The sequence below is a fragment of the Staurois parvus genome, unplaced genomic scaffold, assembly GCF_062004578.1.
Source record: "Staurois parvus isolate SC_StPar_1 unplaced genomic scaffold, SC_StPar_1.0 ptg000593l, whole genome shotgun sequence".
NCBI lineage: Eukaryota > Metazoa > Chordata > Amphibia > Anura > Ranidae > Staurois > Staurois parvus.
The window spans coordinates 399,498-417,372 of record NW_028318389.1 but is presented as its reverse complement, the minus strand read 5'-3'; the positions used below and the strand labels follow the sequence as shown (position 1 = coordinate 417,372).

Below are 17,875 nucleotides of genomic sequence, written 5' to 3'. Positions count from 1 at the left end.
AGGGCCTCGGGATCAGTGGGAAGGGCCCCAGGCTCAGAGCGATCGCATCTCTCGGGTGTGAATGGGACCTGAGTGTCGGCAGACTCTCCACTGATTTTCTTTTTGGAAATTTCGATTTTTATAATGATGTGATTCAGTGATTACATAGATAAAACACATTCCAATTTCATTCCTTCGCAAAAAAAAATTCCAAAATCTCTGAACAGACCCATCGCAGCGCCATGGTCATGTAGTGTCCATCACAGGTCCTTGTGTCGGTGGCGGAACAACCAGGGTTGCAAGGGTCGCAGTTGCAGCTGGACCCTGGCATTCCGCCACTGTGGAAGGGGGCCCAAGACAGGCAGGAAGGAGGTCCGCTGCAGAACGTGTAAAAAGGTCCCACTGCGGGACCGCAATAAGGTACCCCGCAATGGGAGTAGAGGGCCTTGGGATCAGTGGGAAGGGCCCCAGGCTCAGAGCGATCACATCTCAGGGGTGTGAATGGGACCTGAGTGTCGGCAGACTCTCCACTGATTTTCTTTTTGGAAATTTCGATTTTTATAATGATGTGATTCAATGATTACAAAGATATAATACATTCCAATTTCATTCCTTCGCAAAAAAAATTCCAAAATCTCTGAACAGAGCCATCGCGGCGCCATGGTCATGTAGTGTACATCACAGGTCCTTGTGTCGGTGGCGGAACTACCGGGGTTGCAGGGGTCGCAGTTGTAGCCGGACCCTGGCATTCCGCCACTGTGGAAGGGGGCCCAACTGAATGGGAAAATAATCATTTTGCCCAGAATTCTTCTTCAATGTTGGCCATACACCAGTAGAATTCCATCTGAAGGTTTAGACGGAATCGTCAGAGGACTCGCTCTCGCCATCGATCAGTCAACTGATTTTGTTGGATATCCTTTAAAGCACTTCAAACACAAGGCTCGTGGGCTGAATCCGGCCCTCCAGGTCATTCCATGTGGCACCCCCTCGTCTCCACCCCACCTTGTCTCAGCAGCCGGTAGGAGAGGAGGACAGAACTCCTCCTACAGATCCTGCAGCTCTCTGTGCAGCCAAAGCACTCCCTTATCTCCACCCCCACCGTGTCTCAGCAGCCGGTAGGAGAGGAGGACAGAACTCCTCCTACAGATTCTGCGCCTCTCTGTGCAGCCACAGCACCCCTTCATCTCCAACCCCACCTTGCTTTAGCACTTGGTAGCATAGAGGAGGACAGAACTCCTCCTACAGATCCTGGGCCTCTTTGTGCAACAGCAGCACCCCCTCGTCTCCGCCCCCATCTTGTCTCAGCATCTGGTAGGAGAGAGGAGGTCAGAACTCCTCCTAGAGATCCTGCACCACTCTGTGCAGCCGCAGCACCCCCTTGTCTCCACCCCCACCTTGTCTCAGCAGTCTGTAGCAGAAAAGACGATAGAACTCCTCCTACAGATCCTGCACCTTTCTGTGCAGCCTCAGCACCCCTTGTCCCTGCCCCCACCTTGTCTCAGCAGCCGGTATGTCAGGAATGGATTCAGCACTGGTGGTGGGACTCTCCTGCCGTGTGGGCTGCAGTACCAGAGCTGACCAGCGGGTGCTCTCAGCACTGGTGGTGGGACTCTACTGCCGTGTGGGCTGCAGTACCAGAGCTGACCAGCGGGTGCTCTTAGCAGCCAGAAGCTCACAATCAGCCAAACCTGGGGCTGATTACAGAAAGGTGTATATAAGGCATGACCAGGCCTGTGCTCTGGTCCGTGGTGTATGGTTTCCCATGAGCCCCTGTATCCTGTTCCTAGTTCCTGTGAGAAGATACCTTGTTGCCGACCCTGCCTGATCCTGATTCCTGTTGACCGTCTCCTGTTCTGACTACTGGCTCATCCCTGACCATCCCTGACCATCCTTCTGCCTGATCCTCTGTACTGCGCTGTCCGTGAGTTCCTGAACCCGGCTTGTGACCTTGACCATTCTCTGCCTGCTCCTTTGATACCTTGCTGCCCGCACGTTGCTGACTTGGCCCGTCTGACCACGCTCACTACTCTGCCATCCATCCATCCTGCACGGATCCAGCTGTACCTGCACGTACCTCTGGCGGATCCCTCTATCACTAGCAGGTGTACTCAGGGGCCGCGACCTGGTTCCTGTCTGCTCCAAGTCCATCCCCACCATCAGGGGCCCTGGTGAATAGCAGACTGGGACTTAGACTCCGCGCCCTGGGGAATCCTGCCCTGAGGACCGCTAGAGGTACCACCAGGCAGTCGTTACAGAACCCTACGGCCGGCCTGACCATTCCACCTCTCCAGCCCTGACTACGCCTGTGTTCCTGCACCTCCTAAGATTAGTGGAAGGTTAGTTTGCTCACTGTGCGTTTATATATATATCTGGGTGGCTAATAACCTGTATTATACTATACCTGAAACCTGCGTTTCCCTGTGTCAGTCCACACCTTTCTGGTCACTCCTTGATTCCTGACACGGTAGGAGAGGAGGACAGAACTCCTCCTACAGATCCTGCACCTCTCTGTGCAGCCGCAGCACCCCCTTGTCTCCACCCCCACCTTGTCTCAGCAGTCGGTAGCAGAAAGGAAGATGGGCATTGGATCTGTAGGAGGAGTTCTGTCCTCCTATCTGCTATGGACTGCTGAGACAAGGTGGGGGCAGAGATAAGGGAGTGCTGTGGACGCACAGAGAGATGCAGGATCTGTAGGAGGAGTTCTGTCCTCCTCTCTGCTATGGACTGCTGAGACAAGGTGGGGGCAGAGATGAGGGAGTGCTGTGGACGCACAGAGAGATGCAGGATCTGTAGGAGGAGTTCTGTCCTCCTATCTGCTATGGACTGCTGAGACAAGGTGGGGGCAGAGATAAGGGAGTGCTGTGGACGCACAGAAAGAACTCCTCCTACAGATCCAGTGCCTTTCTGTGCGTCCACAGCACTCCCTTATCTCTGCCCCCACCTTGTCTCAGCAGTCCATAGCAGAGAGGAGGACAGAACTCCTCCTACAGATTGTGTGCCTCCCTGTGCAGCCGCAGTACCCCACTCATTTCTGCCACCCCTGGTCTCCTGCAGCTGACTCCAGCCCTTTGCTGGTCCTCCTCTAGACCCTGCAATTTCTGCTTCCCAGGTTCATCCCGGCAGCAGCACAAGGTAAGTGGGGGGGGGGGGGGGGTGCACTGTGATGTAAGGGAATGCAGGGGACTCTCGACTCCTGAGGGGGCGCTCTGGACATCTAGTCTTACAGATACAACCAGCCCTTTGAGGGCCACCATAATGCTGATGCGGCCCGCGATGAGATCGAGTTTGACACCCCTGACATTTCACCCAGATTGGCTACTTGGAATTCCAGACATATGAAAGTCCGCCGGTTATATCGTATATCCGGGGCGGAGGGTTTCACACGGTGACCGGGTACAAAAAGATCGTCGATATAACCCCACCAACCGTTAGGAAACCGAACGCCCCAAAAATGACACTTTTCAAACAAAATTCCACCCATCTTTGGCCGGCATTAAAGCGCAACAGCTGAGATATCAGGAGGAGGGATCCTTATGCAGACTATGGACGGGTCGAAAACCGGCTGTTTTTTTATTAAAAAAATGAAAAATCTGTTGTTTGATCGGCCGCCATTACCACCAACGGTAAAAAAAAATCGGCCGTTTTTCGTCCCGTCTACAGCCGGCATTAACCCCATAATTACTTCTGTCCCTGCAGAGAGCTCCGATATTATATTTTATATGAAACGTCTGGCGGTTGCAACAATGTATCCATTTGTATCCATTTCATATACAGATGTTTTTATTTGGATACAAATGGATACATTGTTGCAACCGCAAGACTTTTCATATAAAATATAATACTGGAATTCTTCTTTTTCTTCCTCCTCCAGGTCACGGCTCATGCGCAGATTGTTTATCGGTAAGAAGATTGGCCGATTTGCCCATCATTGCCGGGAAAATCAGCTGATTGTCAAAATCAGCCACAAATTTTTCAACATGCCTGATAAAAAAATGTGCTAAAACCCCGAAAAACGGCCGAATAATGAACCCACTAACGGTGCGAAAATCGGCCGATTTTTTTTTCGGACTAAAAATCGGCCAATTTTTGACCCGTCTATGGCCAGCATTATACATAAAATGGGGTGAAATCGGCCCATTCTGCGAGTTTTCCTCATTTGGTGCACTGCCCTGAAGCAGGCTCTCCTCCTACCCCCCAGCAGGCTCCCCTCCTACCCCCCAGCAGGCTCCCCTCCTACCCCCCCCCCCCATAGAATCTTGGCGCAGCGGCCGGCAGTGAGAGGGTTAAGTTCCCTCCGGTGCCCCGGATTCCTCTCTCCCACACAGGATGTTCACATGACCTGAGACAAAGGGTTAAGGAAACACATGGAATCCATCATCAGGATTGGACGCCAGTGTCAGCGACATTCGCAGCCCCGGCACACAGCCCGCTGCTGGACGCAGGCAGATTAAAGGGTCATTCCGCTTCCGCAACAAAGTTATACCGTCAGGTGGAGCAATCACATACACAAGCGAGTATTTGTCTCTCATGGTGTTCCCTGCGCAGGCTCCTGAGGTATCCATCTCGCCGTTGGAAACCCGTAGCACTGATGTGGGAGGTGCACGTTGCTGTGCAGAGAGCTGACACTCTATTTCATCTGCCGTTCAATACACAAAGTCTGAGAATTCCTCTCTGGGAACAACTATCTGCGGATACTTCAAGAGCCGTACAGAGAGCAAGATTTATCACTCACAATTTTCATACAATTTTGTGCTGTATTAAAGGGCTAAACATATCAGAGAGGGGGGGATCTATCAGAGGGGAGGAGGGATCTATCAGAGGGGTGGTGGGATCTATCAGAGGGGTGGGGGGATCTATCAGAGGGGTGGGGGGATCTATCAGAGGGGTGGAGGGATCTATCAGAGGGGTGGGGGGATCTATCAGAGGGTGGAGGGATCTATCAGAGGGGAGAAGGAAGCTATCAGAGGGGTGGGGGGATCTATCAGAGGGGTCTATCAGAGGGGAGGAGGGATCTATCAGAGGGGTGGGGGATCTATCAGAGGGGAGAAGGAAGCTATCAGAGGGGTGGGGGGATCTATCAGAGGGATCTATCAGAGGGGAGGAGGGATCTATCAGAGGGGTGGGGGGATCTATCAAAGGGGTGGGGGGATCTATCAGAGGGGTGGTGGGATCTATCAGAGGGGTGGGGGGATCTATCAGAGGGGTGGAGGGATCTATCAGAGGGGTGGGGGGATCTATCAGAGGGTGGAGGGATCTATCAGAGGGGAGAAGGAAGCTATCAGAGGGGTGGGGGGATCTATCAGAGGGGTCTATCAGAGGGGAGGAGGGATCTATCAGAGGGGTGGGGGATCTATCAGAGGGGAGAAGGAAGCTATCAGAGGGGTGGGGGGATCTATCAGAGGGATCTATCAGAGGGGTGGGGGATCTATCAGAGGGGAGGAGGGATCTATCAGAGGGGTGGGGGGATCTATCAGAGGGGTGGGGGGATCTATCAGAGGGGTGGGGGGGTCTATCAGAGGGGAGAAGGAAGCTATCAGAGGGGTGGGGAGATCTATCAGAAGGGTGGGAGGGATCTATCAGAGGGGTGGGGGGATCTATCAGAGGGGAGGAGGGATCTATCAGAGGGGTGGGGGGGTCTATCAGAGGGGTGGGAGGGATCTATCAGAGGGGAGGAGGGATCTATCAGAGGGGTGGGGGATCTATCAGAGGGGAGAAGGAAGCTATCAGAGGGATCTATCAGAGGGGTGGGGGATCTATCAGAGGGGAGGAGGGATCTATCAGAGGGGTGGGGGGGTCTATCAGAGGGGTGGGAGGGATCTATCAGAGGGGAGGAGGGATCTATCAGAGGGGTGGGGGATCTATCAGAGGGGAGAAGGAAGCTATCAGAGGGATCTATCAGAGGGGTGGGGGATCTATCAGAAGGGTGGGAGGGATCTATCAGAGGGGAGGAGGGATCTATCAGAGGGGTGGGGGGGTCTATCAGAGGGGTGGGAGGGATCTATCAGAGGGGAGGAGGGATCTATCAGAGGGGTGTGGGGATCTATCAGAGGGGAGAAGGAAGCTATCAGAGGGGTGGGGAGATCTATTAGAGAGGTGGGGGGATCTATCAGAGGGGAGAAGGAAGCTATCAGAGAGGTGGGGGGATCTATCAGAGGGGTGGGGGGATCTATCAGAGGGGTGGGGGGATCTATCAGAGGGGTGGAGGGATCTATCAGAGGGGAGAAGGAAGCTATCAGAGGGGTGGGAAGATCTATCAGAGAGGTGGGGGGATCTATCAGAGGGGAGAAGGAAGCTATCAGAGAGGTGGGGGGATCTATCAGAGGGGTGGGGGGATCTATCAGAGGGGAGGAGGGATCTATCAGAGGGGTGGGGGGATCTATCAGAGGGGAGAAGGAAGCTATCAGAGGGGTGTGGGGATCTATCAGAGGGGTGGGGGAATCTATCAGAGGGGTGGGGGAATCTATCAGAGGGGTGTGGGGATCTATCAGAGGGGAGAAGGAAGCTATCAGAGGGGTGGGGGGATCTATCAGAGGGGTGGGAGGGATCTATCAGAGGGGTGGGAGGGATCTATCAGATTTGAGGGTGACAGACCGGGACTTGGGGTCACTTACGCTCCGCTGTGCCGGCTGGGGCCGCATTACTTCGAGGCTTTTTGGTTTTCTTTATTTCTGTTTTTCCGGAAGTATCTGAAACAGAAGAAATATCAGCCATGAACACAGTGGAGGAGGAGGATACAGAGCCGCCATCGCTGTGGCCCCCGGGGGACATCAGTTAGCGGTGGGCGCAGTGAATGGGGCAATAAAACAGGTCACAGACAACAGCAGAGCCAATATAGAGTCTTGGTGTACTCTGGCCCACGGGCGTCACATTGGGGGGGATTTACTAAAACAGAATAGTAAGTTACATAGTAACCAATCAGCTTCCAGGTTTTATTGTCAAAGCTGACACCAGAAGCTGATTGGCCGTCATGCATCGCTGCTCCAGATTTTGCACTCTCCAGTTTTAGTAAATCCCCCCCGTTGTGCGCCCCACGGGAGTATGTGTCACCCCTTATAAGACCGCACGTAACCCCGCTGCTGGGGCCAGAAAATGTCTATCTGGGGCCCAAGAAGACTCTAATAATCGTAAAATCCTCACCTATGATGAGTGCCGGGCCCACGCACACTACAAGCCAACGCTTCCGTCTGATTGGTCCACCATGGCGGCACGTGAGGCAATATTTATGATCGAAGTCCGGGATACCCAGATCAAAGTCGATGCTGAGATACCCAGACCAGACCTAGCGGTGTTGGTGTAATTTGACTGAATTCTATGACTTTACCATTTTTTAGATGTATTTTTTTACGATCGCCCTATAGCAGAAGTACTGCTACATGGTGGCAGGGATGCGCAAAATCACGTATATACAGTGCAGGAAATGTGTATTTGCTCCCCCCTGATGCTGAATGTTCGCCCCTCACACAGAAATGATCGGTCTAACAATGGAATGTTCGCCCCTCACACAGAAATGATCGGTCTAACAATGGAATGTTCGCCCCTCACACAGAAATGATCGGTCTAACAATGGAATGTTCGGTGTAACACTGAGAGACAGAATACAACAACAAATTCAGCAGAAATGCGTCTAACAAATGATGACGGATCTGCATGTTCATGAGGGAAAGAAGGATTTGATCCCCTTCACAAAACATGACTTAGTACTTGGTGGCCAATCCCTTGTTGGCAATCACAGAGGTCAGACGTTTCCTGGAGTTGGCCCCCAGGTTCGCACACATCTCAGGAGGGATTTTGGCCCACTCCTCTTGGCAGATCCTCTCCAAGTCATTAAGGTTTGATGGCTGACGTTTGGCAACTTGAACTTTCAGCTCCCTCCACAGATTTTCCATCGGATGAAGGTGTGGAGACTGGCTAGGCCACTCCAGGACCTCAATGTGCTTCTTCTTGAGCCGCTCCTTTGTTGCCTTGGCCGTGTGTTTTGGGTCATTGTCATGCTGGAACACCCATCCACCACCCATTTTCAATGCCCTGGCTGAGGGAAGAAGGTTCTCACCCAAGATTTGAGGGTACATTGCCCCGTCCATCGTCCCTTTGATGCGGTGCAGTTGTCCTGTCCCCTTAGCAGAAACCCCCCCCCAAAGCAGAATGTTTCCACCACCATGTTTCACAGTTGGGATGGTGTTCTTGGGGTCATAGGCAGCATTCCTCCTCCTCCAAACATGGCGAGTTGAGTTGATGCCAAAGAGCTGGATTTTGGTCTCCTCTGACCACAACACTTCCCACCAGTCCTCCTCTGCATCATTCAGATGTTCAGTGGCAGACTTCAGACGGGCCTGGACATGGGCTTTCTTGAGCAGAAGGACCGTGCGGGCACTGCAGGATTTCAGTCCTTGTCGGCGTAGTGTGTTACCAATTGTTTTCTTGGTGACTGTGGTCCCAGCTGCCTGGAGATCATTGACAAGATCCTCACGTGTAGTTCTGGGATGATTCCTCACTGTTCTCATGATCATTGACACTCCACGAGGGGAGATCTTGCATGGAGCACCAGACCTAGGGAGACTGACACTTGTTTTGTGTTTCTTCCATTTGTGAATGATTGGACCAACTGTTGTCACCTTCTCACCAAGCTGCTTGGCCATAGTTTGGTAGCCCAGTCCAGCCTTGTGTAGGTCTACCATCTTGTCCCTGACATCCTTGGACAGCTCTTTGGTCTTTGCCATGGTGGAGAGTTTGGAATCTGATGGTTTGATGGCTCCTGTGGACAGGTGTCTTTTATACAGGTAACACAATGAGATTAGCAGCACTCCCTTTAAGAGACTGCTTCTAATCTCAGCTTGTTACCTGTATGAGAGACACCTGGGAGCCAGAAATCCTGCTGAATGATAGGGGATCAAATCCTTCTTTCCCTCATGAACATGCAGATCCGTCATCATTTGTTAGACGCATTTCTGCTGAATTTGTTGTTGTATTCTGTCTCTCAGTGTTACACCGAACATTCCATTGTTAGACCGATCGTTTCTGTGTGAGGGGCGAACATTCCATTGTTAGACCGATCGTTTCTGTGTGAGGGGCGAACATTCCATTGTTAGACCGATCATTTCTGTGTGAGGGGTGAACATTCCATTGTTAGACCGATCATTTCTGTGTGAGGGGCGAACATTCCATTGTTAGACCGATCGTTTCTGTGTGAGGGACGAACATTCAGCATCAGAGGGGAGAGAATACGCATTTCCTTCACTGTATATTTGATTTGCATTTCCCTACCCGCAACGCTATTGGCTCCTCGGCATGTCAATCACTGGGCGCAGGGCTCGGTGATTGTCGGCGGAGCTGACAGTGGAGAGGTCTGTATGTAGACAACACAGGTCTCTCCCCTGTCAGCAAGGACATGCTGCTTTGTATCTCTCTGCACAGCATGTCTCCCTAGTAACACACACAGCACACAGTTAACCCTTTGATCGCCCCTCATGTTAACCCCTTCCTGCCCAGTGCCATTAGTACAGTGTCAGAGCTTTTTATTAGCACTGATCACTGTATTGGTGTCACTGGGGATGTCAGTGGCAGTTAGTCAGTTCCCCCACCAGTGTCAAAATGCCCGCCGCAGTCTCGCTCTAAGTCACTGATCACCGCCATTACTAGTAAAAAAAATTCAAATATCTATCCCGCCATTTGTAGACGCTGTAACTTCCATGTAAACCGATTAATTTACACGTATTGGGATTTTTTTTAGCGAAGACACGGAGCGGAATACAAAAAAAAAATTCAAAAAGTACCATTTTTAAAGGGGCAGTCATTTTTTATAGCTTAAAGTAAAAAAAAATGTCTTTAAATATCATACCTGGGGGGTCCCTTTAAAATACCTGCAAAGCTGCACATCTGTACAATGTATAGACTGACTTTTTTTTTTTAATTACATTTTAATATATATATATATATAAAAAAAAAGAAACCAGCGTGCCCCCCCCCCCCCAATCCATAGCAGACCCCTTAGTTCTGGTAGGAAGGTTAGGAGGGACCCCACAGTAATTTTTTTTTTTAAAGTATGTGGGGTTCCCCCTAAGAGCCATACCAGGCCCTTTAGGCTTGCAAGGACTTTTAAGGGGAACTCCACCCACAAAAATGGTGGGGGGGGGCTGGGGGAGTGTGAGGTCACCCCTAAATTCCTACCAGACCCTTGATCTGGCAGGGTAGGAAATAGGGGGGTGGGGGGAGATTAAGTGCTCCCCTACCTGTAGCTTACCAGGGCACATGGGAAGGTGTCCCTATGCTGATGGGGACAAGGGTCTCTTCCCCACAACCCCGGCCCAGTGGTTGTGGGGGTCTGCGAGATGGGGGGCCCATTAGCATCAGGCTACCCCTTTAAAAAGGGGGGCGCCCTAATGCTGCCCCCCCCCCTCCCCTTGTGAATGAGTAAGGGGTACTTGTGACCAACCCATTCACTAAAGGGTTAAATGTAGTAAAAAAAAAAAGGGACCGTTCTTTTGAAAAAACAAACGAGGATCTCGGAGGGACAACGCGGGACACGCAGGGTAGGTGAGTATCTGAAATGTGCAGAAGACAACAACCGGGTAAGTAGGGGGTTAAAGAAAAAACGGGGGTTGGGGGGAGGGGCTTAAGACATGCCTTAACTAATGTTTTTGTTTTTTTTATAGGTTGCATTGTTTATTATCTAAGTCATGTGACCCCAGGCTGCGGGCCGTTTGGTTTCTGGTTTTATCCAGTCTGGCCCATGTATACGGTTTCCATTCTCAGGCCCTGATGAAGGGAGGTCTGTCCTCCGAAACACATTGGCTCTTTACTATAGTCCTCTGCTATGAATATATATATATATAAAAAAATTATTTTTATTTATTTCAGGTACTTATATAGCGCCGTCAATTTACGCAGCGCTTTTACATATATATCGTACATTCACATCAGTCCCCGCCCCCGAGGAGCGTACAATCTAAGATCCGTAACTCACATCAGTCCCCGCCCCCGAGGAGCGTACAATCTAAGATCCGTAACTCACATCAGTCCCCGCCCCCGAGGAGCGTACAATCTAAGATCCCTAACTGACATCAGTCCCCGCCCCTGAGGAGCGTACAAGCTAAGATCCCTAACTCACATCAGTCCCCGCCCCCGAGGAGCATACAGTCTAAGATCCCTAACTCACATCAGTCCCCGCCCCCGAGGAGCATACAGTCTAAGATCCCTAACTCACATCAGTCCCCGCCCCCGAGGAGCATACAGTCTAAGATCCCTAACTCACATCAGTCCCCGCCCCTGAGGAGCGTACAATCTAAGATCCCTAACTCACATCAGTCCCCGCCCCTGAGGAGCGTACAAGCTAAGATCCCTAACTCACATCAGTCCCCGCCCCCGAGGAGCGTACAATCTAAGATCCCTAACTCACATCAGTCCCCGCCCCCGAGGAGCGTACAATCTAAGGTCCTTAACTCACATTCATACATACACATACTAGGGACAATTTGCAGAGGATCCAATTCACTTCCCAGCATGTCTTTGGAGGGTGGGAGGAAACCGGAGTACCCGGAGGAAACCCACGCAGGCACAGGGAGAACATGCAAACTCCAAGCAGGTGGTGCTGTGGTTGGGATTTGACCCAACGACCCGAGTACTGCCAGGCGGAGGTGCTAACCGTAATATATATCTGGGTCTTCCATGGATGTATTGATCTGTACTCCCCTGAGGAGGGCCGCCAAAGTCACAGGTGTGCCGCCGGCTGTCTAAGAAGGGGATTGGCTCGCTATGAAGAGATTTTCCTCTCATTTCCTGCTGAGTCTTCAGGATAGGAAGTGAAGGGAAACGGATCCGCTCAAACCCTTTTCTGCTCCACCCACAACTAAATTCAACACTTTCACCCGTATTCACCAAAAGGTGTAATTCACTCCATCATGACTCCACCTTCAGCTGAAATGTCAGCCTTATGTTCACATACCTCAGCATGATAACCTACCTTCTACAGCGACATTGCAGGAGCACTCCGCCTTCCCCGCTGAGTTCTCCGCGACACATTTATACTGCCCACCGTCCTCCGGGTACGTCTTCTCTATGGTGAGAGTGCACAGGGGGCCTGTATGGAGAAGATACAATGTGTCAGCTGATGTCACCACGATCGTTATTAATGAGATCGAATATATACAGAAGGAACATGCAGAGAACTCAGAGTCACGTCAGCCTCTGTACCAGAGGAGCTTACACTCTAATGTCCCCTCCCCCACAGTCCCATCAGTCTCTGTACCAGAGGAGCTTACACTCTAATGTCCCCTCCCCCACAGTCCCATCAGTCTCTGTACCAGAGGAGCTTACACTCTAATGTCCCCTCCCCCACAGTCCCATCAGCCTCTGTACCAGAGGAGCTTACACTCTAATGTCCCCTCCCCCACAGTCCCATCAGTCTCTGTACCAGAGGAGCTTACACTCTAATGTCCCCTCCCCCACAGTCCCATCAGTCTCTGTACCAGAGGAGCTTACACTCTAATGTCCCCTCCCCCACAGTCACATCAGTCTCTGTACCAGAGGAGCTTACACTCTAACGTCCCCTCCCCCACAGTCACATCAGTCTCTGTACCAGAGAAGCTTACACTTTAATGTCCCCTCCCCCGCAGTCCCATCAGTCTCTGTACCAGAGGAGCTTACACTCTAATGTCCCCTCCCCCGCAGTCACGTCAGCCTCTGTACCAGAGGAGCTTACACTCTAATGTCCCCTCCCCCACAGTCACATCAGTCTCTGTACCAGAGGAGCTTACATTCTAATGTCCCCTCCCCCACAGTCACATCATTTCTGTACCAGAGGAGCTTACGCTCTAATGTCGCCTCCCCAACAGTCCCATCAGTCTCTGTACCACAGGAGCTTACACTCTAATGTCCCCTCCCCCACAGTCACATCAGTCTCTGTACCAGAGGAGCTTACACTCTAATGTCCCCTCCCCCACAGTCACATAATTTCTGTACCAGAGGAGCTTACGCTCTAATTTCCCCTCCCCAACAGTCCCATCAGTCTCTGTACCACAGGAGCTTACACTCTAATGTCCCCTCCTCCACAGTCACATCATTTCTGTACCAGAGGAGCTTACACTCTAATGTCCCCTCCCCAACAGTCCCATCAGTCTGTGTACCAGAGGAGCTTACGCTCTAATGTCCCCTCCCCCACAGTCCCATCAGTCTCTGTACTAGAGGAGCTTACACTCTAATGTCCCCTCCCCCACAGTCACATCATTTCTGTACCAGAGGAGCTTACGCTCTAATGTCCCCTCCCCAACAGTCCCATCAGTCTGTGTACCAGAGGAGCTTACGCTCTAATGTCCCCTCCCCCACAGTCCCATCAGTCTCTGTACCAGAGGAGCTTACGCTCTAATGTCCCCTCCCCCACAGTCCCATCAGTCTCTGTACCACAGGAGCTTACACTCTAATGTCCCCTCCCCCACAGTCACATCATTTCTGTACCAGAGGAGCTTACGCTCTAATGTCCCCTCCCCAACAGTCCCATCAGTCTCTGTACCAGAGGAGCTTACGCTCTAATGTCCCCTCCCCCACAGTCCCATCAGTCTCTGTACCAGAGGAGCTTACGCTCTAATGTCCCCTCCCCCACAGTCCCATCAGTCTCTGTACCACAGGAGCTTACACTCTAATGTCCCCTCCCCCACAGTCACATCATTTCTGTACCAGAGGAGCTTACGCTCTAATGTCCCATCCCCCAACAGTCCCATCAGTCTCTGTACCAGAGGAGCTTACGCTCTAATGTCCCCTCCCCCACAGTCCCATCAGTCTCTGTACCAGAGGAGCTTACGCTCTAATGTCCCCTCCCCCACGGTCACACACTCACTATGGGACAACTTTGATGATCAGATTCTCAGGAGGACACAAGGAGATGGAAGATTACAATGAAGATTGACTTTGTTACAAATGTTCCAAACAAGAATGTGAAATCTTTGGATCAGAAGTTCGTTGACATTGAACTGACAGTGCGGATCACGCGGGGATCAGACGACGCATTCTCACCCAGCTGCTGCCGCATTTCTAGTCCAGACCAAGCTAAGCCGCAGCCCATGGTGTCACTCTGCAAAGGTGTCGGGTTCAATGCGATCTCAGGCTCGGTGAGCACTTCTTGGAGGTCCATGTGAACGGACCGCAGTAACACAACGCACGTTGACGCGTCATAAAGAGTGTCAATACTTCCTCTGCAGGAAGGAAAAGATCGCTCCAGTTTTCATGCGATGGAATAAAAAGAAGCATGTGAGGGGGGCTCAGAGCATGTGAGGGGGGCTCAGAGCATGTGAGGGGGGGCTTAGAGCATGTGAGGGGGGCTCAGAGCATGTGAGGGGGGGCTCAGAGCATGTGAGGGGGGGCTCAGAGCATGTGAGGGGGGGCTCAGAGCATGTGAGGGGGGCTCAGTGCATGTGAGGGGGGCTCAGTGCATGTGAGGGGGGCTCAGAGCATGTGAGGGGGGGCTCAGAGCATGTGAGGGGGGCTCAGTGCATGTGAGGGGGGCTCAGTGCATGTGAGGGGGGCTCAGAGCATGTGAGGGGGGCTCAGAGCATGTGAGGGGGGCTCAGTGCATGTGAGGGGGGCTCAGTGCATGTGAGGGGGGCTCAGTGCATGTGAGGGGGGCTCAGAGCATGTGAGGGGGGCTCAGAGCATGTGAGGGGGGCTCAGTGCATGTGAGGGGGGGCTCAGAGCATGTGAGGGGGGCTCAGAGCATGTGAGGGTGGCTCAGTGCATGTGAGGGGGGCTCAGAGCATGTGAGGGGGGCTCAGAGCATGTGAGGGGGGCTCAGAGCATGTGAGGGGGGCTCAGTGCATGTGAGGGGGGCTCAGTGCATGTGAGGGGGGGCTCAGAGCATGTGAGGGGGGCTCAGAGCATGTGAGGGGGGCTCAGTGCATGTGAGGGGGGCTCAGTGCATGTGAGGGGGGCTCAGAGCATGTGAGGGGGGGCTCAGAGCATGTGAGGGGGGGCTCAGTGCATGTGAGGGGGGGCTCAGAGCATGTTAGGGGGGCTCAGAGCATGTGAGGGGGGCTCAGCGTTCAATGCCCCCCGCGGAGGAGAACTGACGTAGAGACCAAGGGGGAGATTTACTAAAACTGGAGGGTGCAAAATCGGGTGCAGCTCTGCAGAGAAATCAATCAGCTTCCAGGTTGTATTGCCGAAGCTTCACTGGACAAGCTGCAGTTACCCCCCCCACCCGCCCCCCCCTTGAACACATCAAACCATACTTTGAAATCCTGCGACTTGCAGTGAAGTCTCACGATTTCATAGTCAGGGGACACGCTGATTTCAGGGGCGATTTGCACAAGACATCGGACACAGATATCTATGCAAATCGCACCAAAAGTAGCGCATGGACCACTTTAGAAATCGGACCGAGTCAGAACCGCACCGATATGACCGCTCTAATGGCAATAGGCTGCGATATGCAAGTCGCATGGTATGCAAATCACATGCCAATTCGCACCCAGTGTGACCGGGAATCTTAGAAGCCGATTGGCTGCCATGCACAGCTGCACCCGATTCTGAGCGCTCCAGGATTACTCCGGGTTCACACCGGTGCGTTTTTTTTTTCTTATTTCAGGTACTTATATAGCGCCATCAATGTACGCAGCGATTTACATATATATTGTACATTCACATCAGTCCCCGCCCCCGAGGAGCGTACAATCTAAGGTCCCTAACTCACATTCATACATACACATACTAGGGCCAATTTAGACAGGATCCAAATAACCTCTTTGGAGTGTGGGAGGAAACCGGAGTACACGGGGGAAACCCACGCAGGCACAGGGAGAACATGCAAACTCCAGGCAGGTGGTGCTGTGGTTGGGATTTGAACCAACGACCCGAGTACTGCCAGGCGGAAGTGCTAGCCACTGTGCTGCGTTTTCACTCGGTTCGTTTTCACCCGCTGTGTGATTTTGGAAACGGTCAGGGACTTTTTTTTTACATGAAAAAAGTAACGTTTTTGTTTCTATAGACTTCAATGGAAATGCTGCAGAAAAGCATGTATTGCGTTTTTGCAGCGTTTTGTGTTTAAAATCTGCCTAGCAACAAGAAAAATGTAAAAATATGAAAAACGCATCTAAAACACAAGTGCAAAAATGCAAAACGCACCATGCAGCCCAACTGAATGGGGATAGTGCTATCTATTGGCACTGCCCACACTAGAAATGGCTGCAGGGGTCAGCCAGGGCAGGAGCATCCAATCAGACAGCTGCTTCCCTGATGAACATGGTTTCCTCTGCGCCCTACGCCCGGTGTCTGCTGCACAGCACCACCCATGCAGGGAGGTCACGCTACACCGGCCCACAAGCGGGGCCCATCCACACAGCTGTGTTGCGGGAACACGTCACAAGCATTGTTTCAATGCTGCGCCATTCATTGTGAATGGGACTCCCAACCCACCTCGCTGGCAGATGCGTTACTTGCATATACACACATGCACCTGGGCTGATCTAGCCTGTCCAATGCGGGGGGTGCAGGAAAAATGTCAGCGGGGCAGAGGATAGGGGTCACTGGTGGCGGGGCAGAGGATAGGGGTCACTGGTGGCAGGGCAGAGGATAGGGGTCACTGGTGGTGGGGCAGAGGATAGGGGTCACTGGTGGTGGGGCAGAGGATAGGGGTCACTGGTGGCGGGGCAGAGGATAGGGGTCACTGGTGGCGGGGCAGAGGATAGGGGTCACTGGTGGCGGGGCAGAGGATAGGGGTCACTGGTGGCGGGGCAGAGGATAGGGGTCACTGGTGGCGGGGCAGAGGATAGGGGTCACTGGTGGCGGGGCAGAGGATAGGGGTCACTGCTGGCAGGGCAGAGGATAGGGGTCACTGGTGAGAGGGCCGAGGATGGGGGTCACTGGTGGCAGGGCAGAGGACGGGGGTCACTGCTGGAAGGGCAGAGAATGGGGGTCACTGGTGGCAGAGCAGAGGATAGGGGTCACTGATGACAAGGCAGAGGATAGGGGTCACTGGTGGCGGGGCAGAGGACGGGGGTCACTGCTGGAAGGGCAGAGAACGGGGGTCACCGGTGGCAGGGCAGAGGACAGGGGTCACCGCTGGCAGGGCAGAAGACGGGGGTCACCGCTGGCAGGGCAGAAGACGGGGGTCACTGCTGGTGGTGCAGAGGACGGGGGTCACCGCTGGCAGGGCAGAGGACGGGGGTCACCGCTGGCAGGGCAGAGGACGGGGGTCACCGCTGGCAGGGCAGAGGACGGGGGTCACCGCTGGCAGGGCAGAGGATGGGGGTCACCGCTGGCAGGGCAGAGGATCAGTGACCCCAGTCCTCACTCCCATGCGATGCGAATTCTTGTAATCGCACTGCGTTTTGCGTGTCAGATCACATGGACTCCACGTGATTGCAGTGCGTTGCACAGGATTCGCTGCACTTCCCGCACCGCATTAGCGTGAACCCGGCCTGACATGGTGAAGAATCCCCGTTTAGTGAATAGGCCCCAGTCACGGTGTTGGGATCAGAGGTAACATTTCTAACAGAAGGTTTTGGTAAACAAGCAGGAGGAACGCGATCTGCGCCTCGAGATAACGATCGGCGCTGACATATCTGAGCCTTTCATGTTGGGCCGGGTCCAGTAATCATGTGGAATTTCCTCCCTGACCTCACTGCGATTTCCCCCTCCGGAGTCCAGGAACACCGTCCCGTCCGGAAGAATTAACCCTCCGACCGCCGACACCCCCGAGGCGAATGGGAGAATGAAGACGGGTGAAAAACCGCAAGAAACACGCCGGAACACATGGGGCTCATTCACTAAAGGCAAATAGGTTGTGCACTTTGGAAGTGCCGCTGCGCAGAGCTCAGCAAATGAAGGTGACTTGGCAAAGATTATCCAATCACATGCAAAAGAAAAACGGCATTGCACGTGATTGGATGATGGAAGTCGGCAGAGCTATTCCTAT

The 17,875-nt window shown here is 52.8% G+C and overlaps 1 protein-coding gene across 1 annotated transcript in view; it reads right to left on the bottom strand.

Moving 5' to 3' along the window:
- LOC149449946 (myosin light chain kinase, smooth muscle-like) overlaps window positions 1–17,875 on the bottom strand; it is a gene marked incomplete at its 3' end in the record, with an annotated part of 381,689 nt that overhangs the window by 31,972 nt on the left and 331,842 nt on the right. The window contains exons 17-18 of the mRNA XM_089692548.1: window positions 11,936–12,052; window positions 6,591–6,665 (exon numbers count right to left, since the gene is read on the bottom strand). Of these exons, the coding sequence (XP_089548674.1) occupies window positions 6,591–6,665; window positions 11,936–12,052 (192 nt within the window). The remainder of the gene's footprint in view (window positions 1–6,590; window positions 6,666–11,935; window positions 12,053–17,875) is intronic.